General features: G+C 39.7%; 1 protein-coding gene across 1 annotated transcript; it reads right to left on the bottom strand.

Moving 5' to 3' along the window:
• Window positions 1–1,438: 1,438 nt before the first annotated feature.
• Window positions 1,439–5,508, bottom strand: LOC133912681 (ATP-dependent Clp protease proteolytic subunit 6, chloroplastic-like). Its single transcript, XM_062355537.1, has 9 exons — window positions 5,358–5,508; window positions 5,230–5,264; window positions 3,994–4,063; window positions 3,642–3,846; window positions 3,458–3,523; window positions 2,446–2,586; window positions 2,252–2,305; window positions 2,014–2,106; window positions 1,439–1,924 (listed from the first exon to the last, which is right to left on the bottom strand). Exons 1-9 carry the CDS (start codon window positions 5,414–5,416, stop codon window positions 1,877–1,879), a joined length of 771 nt encoding a protein of 256 aa, XP_062211521.1. The 5' UTR covers window positions 5,417–5,508; the 3' UTR covers window positions 1,439–1,876.
• Between the last annotated feature and the right edge of the window lie 2,479 nt (window positions 5,509–7,987).

Below are 7,987 nucleotides of genomic sequence, written 5' to 3'. Positions count from 1 at the left end.
ATCATTGAGTTCATCCAATCCTTACTGGCTGGGGTAGAGATCTATGGTCGGAGGGCGCATGACGGCCTCTTGTAGAAGGAGGATCATCTTACGGTTGTGGACTTAAAGCGGTTAGTCCCCTGCTGATGTTCGGGAGACGATAAGATCGGGGCCCCATTAAGGACTAAAGGTGGTGTGCCTACCTATGGCTAACTATTACCTGCTGCCAGGACCGAATTACCTTGGCCGTTTGCAGGGTCTTTGTCATGATGACCCAAATCATCACCCCCGTCTCCGATAGCGAAAACCTCTTGGGGGTAATCTCCGCTAGAGGAGGTGTCCATATCCATCATGGACGCTTCATCAGATTGCTCTGGGTTGGTATCTTGACAATCTATGTTGTCAGAAACTGTGAGGATTAATCTCAACTTGTTGTGAATCAAACATTCACAGTTGTCTTAGTAGCTGAGTGGTTCGAACTCGATGACATAATCTTTGGCGTATTGATCCATTAATTGACTTACCTCGTTGCATGAATCATCACTAAAGAGTTTATCATTGAAATCCATCCGATCGATCATCAGTTCGTTGGGAAGAGAGGTAAAGTTGCCGTAGAACCCTTCATCCAAAAAATTGGTTTTCGATGAAGCGTTGGGCGATGTCGATGGGATCTCGCGTGTAGATTCGTCAACGCCTTTTTCTCATGATCCTTACGGATGGCGCCAATTGTCAACGATTTGTGAACCGTCATCTAACAAATTTGTTGAAGAATTAGGGGATACTTTAAGTAGATGAATCACAAGGAGAACACACAGAGGTTTTTAGATAGGTCCAGGCCTCCTTATGGATAATAACCTCACGTCTTGTTTATCTTGTATTGATCTAAATCTGTTATAAGAGGGTCTAGTTAGTCTAGATGGATCTAAACCTAGTTGACGACCTCTTCCTTGGCTTATGTTGGGTTCTAATAACTTGTATCACTTATGGTCCTCTCTTGGCTAGTCCTTAGCAGGCCCCTTGGCTCCGTCTATATATAGGGATGCCGTACATCCTCTGGACTTCTTTTTATTTTTGGAGATAAATCTTCTCGGTTACAGAACATCCTAGGTACCTACGATTAGTTTTTTTTAAGATCTCATTCCCAAAGATAAAAAATATATCTTGAGAATTAAAAAATCCTTAGGATATCCGGATATGATAACTATTTATTATTTATCGTAAGTTGTAAAATGCATCCAACCCATTTTTTTTCCCTTTGATTTTTTGAACTTTACTTTCGTTCTCCCCCTCTTTGATTTGAGGAACCAGTGAACGAAGCATCTGATTTTAACTCTGCTTGAGGAATGTATTTTATATGAAAAATAATAGAGATAGTTACCGCGCAAAAGTCCCGGGATAATCCTACGGTGGGCGATTCGATCCACCCTAGGATCAGATGGTTTATCAATCCAAACAAGTATGAACAAAACATGTCTTCCGTTGCAACTGCAAAATTCACAGCACTGTCATCCTGTTACAACTTTGCAGATGTTCCTATTGGTTTGCTAAATCAAACTGACATTTTTCTCCCATCAGCAACAGCAAGGACCATCTAGGCCTACCCTAAACATTGTTCATCGCTTTAACATTACCACGCCATCCTATGAGCTACCATAATAGGCTGGCGAGTGTCACGACCAACTACAAAAAGCAGAGGAGGAAAAGTCGTAATTAACACAGTGATCGACCAAAATATTGCTCAGCATGTGTTCGAAGGCGTTCATTCTTGCTATCCAGTCCGGACTTCCTGTCATTCTGAGGCGCTGAACAAGATGGGCGGCAAACATCTAAATTCAGCTCCAATTCTTCAGTCTTTGCGCTAGTCCCAGCTAATAGAATGTGGGTACGTGTTCCTTTGCTAGTATCTTGTTTCCAGAAGGGCGTCAACTAGTCCAAAATCCATGGCCTACAAAAGGTTCAACATAAGTAATGGTTCGACGAGAGAAATTCACTGCTTTGCTTTCTTCTACTATATATACACGAGAGAAGAGTTACCTCAGAAGAAGACATGAAGCGATCCCTCTCTGTCCACTGTTGCACCATGTCCAATGGTTGCCCGGTGAAAGCAGCAAACATTTTGTCAACTTTCTGCAAGCAGAATGTCCAAGAAGTTAAATTAGATCTTCAGACCAAAACTTAGCCTAGTTAGTTTGTTTCGTATCATCATCGACCATCTGACAGAAAAATGTAATGACAAAAACATATCACTCATTCACAATTGCAAAACACTTACATCACGAGCATAAATGGTTTCCCCAACTTGTCGCCTCACCTCTTCCACATTACCCTGCGCGTAATTCAATTGACACTTAACACACATGCACACAAGCATATGCAAACTAGAGGTGGTCCAACAAAAAGATGGTAATTATCGAACTAGAAATTTGTCAGGCTACTTGAACCAAATAAAAAAGGCAACAGTTTTACCTCTGATCCACCTTGAGGTTGATGAATCATTACTCTAGTATTTGGCATTGCGTAGCGCATTCCCTTCTCACCACCAGCAAGAATGATTGCTGCTTGACTAGCAACAACACCAAAGGCCACTGTCCCAACTTTGGGTTTTATCTGCTTGTGACAACAGAAATGATGTTTCATGCATCAGCACAGGGCATCAGAATGAGGCCAGCTCTCAGGGTATACTAATGAGTACATGTCATTGCAGGTGCAAGTCTTTGCTGTATGGTAAATAAAAAAAATGGCAAAAGAGGAAACTAAAGGATCAAATCTAATACAAACACGTCACTTGAATTCATTGGACACAATTAAAAAGTGAAGGAAATAAAATATATGTGAATGATAAAAGAAGAAGAAGAAGCTGTTGCTTCAGAAATTTATATCAGCATTTAAAGTTTGAACCACTTGCTGAATAATTACATAAAGCAGAAACAATTATTTCTCGTAAGTCCTAAGACAGTATAAGCGTGCTCCGCAATATCATGGGGGCACACAAGCCAAATAGGAGACTTTTCTGGCAAGATAAAGTTTTGTAATTAGGGAGGGGAGAGCAGGTTGTAACACTTGAGTGCGGTGTCCGAATGGCTAATAGCGATTAGTGGAGGCCCTGTTTGGAATATACAGTTTGTTTTCCCTGTTTTGAAACATAGCACAGCTTATTGTTTCACAACATGCAATGATAGTACTAGAATGAACATATAAAGAATCGTAAAGCCCCATGTGCCACCAGGACAAAAAAATCTAGCAAGCATATTATGTACTGCTACCAACATAAGACTAGCATCTGCATTACATTAAGCTTTCCCAATAATACTAAAACAGTTTACATGCAAGCTAAGGAGGATGAGTAAAATGGAAGAAGCATAATGTTTTTTCATGTATCTGTAATAGATTCAGGTGCCAAAAAATTTCAATCTTGAAGCTCCAAATGTATTACTTCTAAGAATACAGTCCCAAAAGACACAGAACATAGATGACTTACCCATGACATGCAATCGTAGATAGCTAAGATGGAATAAAGACTTCCACCAGGACAGTTCAGGTAGATCTGACAAAACAGGAAGTAGTTATGCAAAAGGTGGTGGAAGATAATACAGAACAAAAAATGAGGGCCTGCTACTGTATAACACTAATGGAATTTGAACAACAAAAGAATGCATACTAACCAGAATATCAGCCTCTTCATCAACAGCAGCAAGTGTAACAAGCTGCGATATCACACGCTGTGCCACTTGGGAGTTAATATATTGACCAATGAAGATTACACGATTTCCCAATAGTACAGTTGCCAAATCAAGAGGGCCACCGGGAGTCATGATAGCCGGCATTAAAGGTGGATTATCATTCTCTGATGCTACAATTGTGTTTTTCCTACCAAACATCATTCGAAATGTTGTGGAGGTATCTCAGTATATATAATATCATCAGGACAAAATAGCCGACTTCAAATACACAGCCTAAAGAAAAATCAGACAAGTTAGGCAGCCCAATGCACAATGGTAGTTACAACTATATTACCTGAGAGAAGAATGGCAATGCATCCTCTCACCCAGCCGTGAAGAAATGCCATGTGTTGCTAATTCCAGTCCTGTGTGTATAATTTGAGTGAGATAGCAATTCAACACATTGCAACAAAAACTACTGAAAAAGCATATGAAGTTAAAAAGAAAAATATTCGAAAACATGTCCAATGTAGTGTTAGTATTATCTGTGTTTATTTTCATGCTAAAAGGCTAAACTTTGCATGTTAAGGCAACAATGTGGAATATTTCAAATACATAATGGTGCCTAACATAATTCATGCAAATACAATATGGAAGTCTCATTCAACACTATGCTCATATTATTTTATTGTAATTAGCAGCATGAACTGCAACAAAGACCCTAAGCCAACTTCAAGATCATGCCAAACTGAACTAATATGCACCACTGCTTTGAATGGCATCCTTTTCTACACGTTGTATAAGACACACAATTGCAAGTGTTAACATACTTTCTACCGTTGTTCATGTGTGGATTCTAGATTTTAAACCTTTGCTGACTGAACAAATGACTGCAAAATGTTACTGTTCAAATAATCCCATCACTCCGGCCCTCTATACAGTTAAGTTTCAAGCACCAACAAATTCACCAAAAATCTTAAGTTGTTGAGGAAAAGTGTGCAATCATACATTCAACACTCCCCCTCATGTCTAGGCACCATTACGCTACAACCTGGGCTTACATTTTATATGGGCCACAACTGGTATTTTCTTAAAATTGCATTAACAAGGTCTAATACTCAAGGCTTTTGGCTCTGATAATAAATCAAGTTTCATAAAACCAACCAGTTCAACTAAAGCTTACGCCAGTGGCAAAATGTGTGCAATCTACTCATGCAACATATATTCCCCTACAATCCCATTATCTGCTCTACACTCTATGAGAGGCCTGTAAATGGCGACCCCATCCAAGGATAGACACATAAGAAATACATAAATTTTGCTGTGTCAAGAAAAGAATTAAACGTCCTAGAACAACACAAGGGTGTCATCAGCAACACTAGCCGCAGCCCCACACTAAACCGCGGTAACTACAAGAATCACGAGATGCCCTAATCTACGACGTTCTACTGAATAAAATCAAACGATCCAAGCAGTCCTCGCCTCTGCAACACTCCGTCTTCATTGGGCGCCTCTATCCGAATTCGTTTACTGAAAAGAAGAATGAAATAAACTATACAACTATCATGCTAAACAGTGTACAAGAGCTCACCACCGAGACCCGGGTGTGCTTTGGCTCCGTTCCGCCTACACAAGGAACCAGAAAGGATATGAGGGTGAGATTGGGCGGCGGAGGAAGTGGAGAAGCTGAGAGCTGGGGGTGGAAGAGGCTGTGCTCACCGGTGCGAGAGGAGGCCGGAGGGGGCGGCGCGGACGGCGAGTGGGGTGATGGTGGCCATTGGCGGCGGGCGGAGGTAGGAGCGAGGTGAGGAGCCGAGGAGAGAGACGAGTGAAGAGGAGGGAGGAGATGAGGTTGGTTGGACTCTCGATTTTTCTGTAATAATTGTAAAGAGAGATATAAATGTATTGAAAAACTATTTATTTTTTATTTATTTGTGTTTATAATGAGCGGTGTTGCACCGTATATATAGTGCCAAAAACTATTAAGAGATATAATCAAATTTTTCAATAGATCGAGACGGACCCACATTCGGTTATGAAACTCCAGGTTTCCTAACACTCCCCCTTAGGTACTTCTCGCGAAATACATATATCTCATCAAAACTCACTAAAAACTCAATGGAAAAAATTGGGAAAAAAAGTACATACCGCGCGACATGGTTCCACGAATCGTCTCGTTAAAAACCTTAACATGAGAAACTTCAAGAAAACTCATCTAAGGGAAAAGGAGTACAATCCACCAAAATGCTTTATATAATCTTCATGATTAACTTTGAGTACTTAATTTTCTCAACTAAGATTTAATTCTTAATATCAGTATTATGTGAAAAATCTCCCCCCGAAATGTGCAACTCTGTAAACCTCATCATCTCAATACTATGAACAGATCTTTCAAAACTAGATGCAGTGAGAGATTTAGTAAATAAATCTACAAGATTTACACATGACTTGATATGCATTACCTTTACTTCATTTATTTTATGCAATTCATGAGCATAAAAGAACTTAGGGTTGATATGCTTCGTTAAGTTGCTTTTCACATATCTTGATTGCACTTGTACAACACATGCAACATTATCTTCATAGATAATGGTAGTGGTGTTAGTAGTATTCAAACCAGATGACTGTTGGATATGATTGATCATTTTTCTAAGCTATACGCATTCCCGTGCGACTTCATATAGAACTATTATTTCCGAGTGGTTTGTCGAAGTAGATATAAGACTTTGCTTCGATGATTTTCAGGATATTGTAGTTTCACCATATAAGAAAACATAACCAGTCTGTGATTTCGCTATATGCGAGTCTGATAGGTACCCATCATCTACATACCCAACCAGTATGTTCTTTCTGTAGAACAGGCCTAGATCTTTGCTACCTTATAAGTAGCGCAGAATATCCTTCAAGCCCTTCCAATTTCTTTTAGTGGGCTTTGCACTATATCATTCAAGTAGATTTACTGCAAACGCTATGTCTGGCCTAGTGCAATTAGCCAGATACATCAGCACACATATTGCACTTAAGTATAGGAATTCTAGTCCCAATACGTCATCTCCCTCTTCCCTAGGTCTATAGGGATCTTGATCTGCTTGCAATGACCTTCCGACCATGGGGGTTTTAGCGGGAAATGATGTTTCAAAACCAAATCGCTCTTACACCTTCTGAGTGTAGTTTGATTGATGTACAAAGATTCTATCTGCCACATGCTCTAGCTGCAGGCTAAGAAAAAATTGATTCTACCCAAATCTTTCATTTCAAATTCAGATTTTAAGTAGGAACTTGCTTCTTCTATATCTTCTTTTATACCGATGATATTCAGATCATCTACATATACTGATATTACGCAAAATCCATTCTAGGACCTTCTTATGAATACATAGGGATAATCCGTGCTATTTGTGTAGCCTTGTTTTCCAAGAAATTTACTCAAACAATTGTACCACATTCTACCTGACTGTTTTAACCCATGCAATGACTTCTTCAATTGTACGCTATAAAGGTGTCTATTTCCTCTATCCTGATTTGGCAATGGTATTCCTTCAGATACCTTCATATAAATGATCGAATCTAGGCTCCCATAAAGGTATGCGGTCACAACATCCATCAATTTTATTTTCAACTCCATGTTGACTGCTATTGAGATTAAATATCTAAATGTAATGCCATCCATCACCGGAGAATAGGTTTCTTCATAATCGACACCTGATCATTGAGTGAAATCTTGTGCCACTAGTCGTGCTTTGTACCTCACAATTTCATACCTTTCGTTCCTCTTAAAAAACCACTTATATGTGACTGGTTTAATATGGGGAGGTATGCGGCATACTGGTCCGAAAACCTCTCTTTTGTTCAGGGATAACAGTTCAGCTGTTATTGCCTTCTGGTAGTCTTCCCAATCTGATCTCATTCTACATTCAGGGAGCAATGTAGGCTCAGGGTCATGATCTATGACTGTGGCAATTTTATTTACGAAGTATGTGTCGACTATTATGGTTGCTCTATTCCAGGATTCCCTTGAATTCACATAGTTTATTGCTATTTCATAATGGGTTGCACTTTTAGGTGCTTCTTTATCTTGCTCTTCATAATTTCTTACTATTAGAGCAAGGTCCTTTAGTTTACCAGCATCGATTTTAGCAGGCATATTTTCGCTGGTTCCTTCTTGTGTGGCAAGATTCAAATCTGGTATACCTACTTCCTGAGATTCAATACCATCGCCAGATCTCAACTGGCTCCCTTTCTTTTTCCTTTGGGGTACTTTTGCGATTGGCTGTGGTAAGCTCTCATTTCCCACCTTCGTCGGACGTCTCCGGCTATTTGGGACTTAAAAAACTAAATTTCTTGTCATT

Source organism: Phragmites australis, chromosome 3 (assembly GCF_958298935.1).
Source record: "Phragmites australis chromosome 3, lpPhrAust1.1, whole genome shotgun sequence".
Taxonomy (NCBI): Eukaryota; Viridiplantae; Streptophyta; class Magnoliopsida; order Poales; family Poaceae; genus Phragmites; species Phragmites australis.
The sequence above is the reverse complement of the archived record's forward strand: the minus strand, read 5'-3'. Positions and strand labels throughout refer to the sequence as shown.

Excerpts from the sequence above, each read along its gene's own strand:
- LOC133912681 (XM_062355537.1), bottom strand. The coding sequence starts at position 5,416 with ATGGCCACCATCACCCCACTCGCCGTCCGCGCCGCCCCCTCCGGCCTC. Across the intron at positions 5,265-5,357 it reads TCCGGCCTCCTCTCGCACCG|GCGGAACGGAGCCAAAGCAC; the intron begins GTGAGCACAGCC and ends TTCCTTGTGTAG. Across the intron at positions 2,587-3,457 it reads TCTACGATTGCATGTCATGG|ATAAAACCCAAAGTTGGGAC; the intron begins GTAAGTCATCTA and ends TGTCACAAGCAG.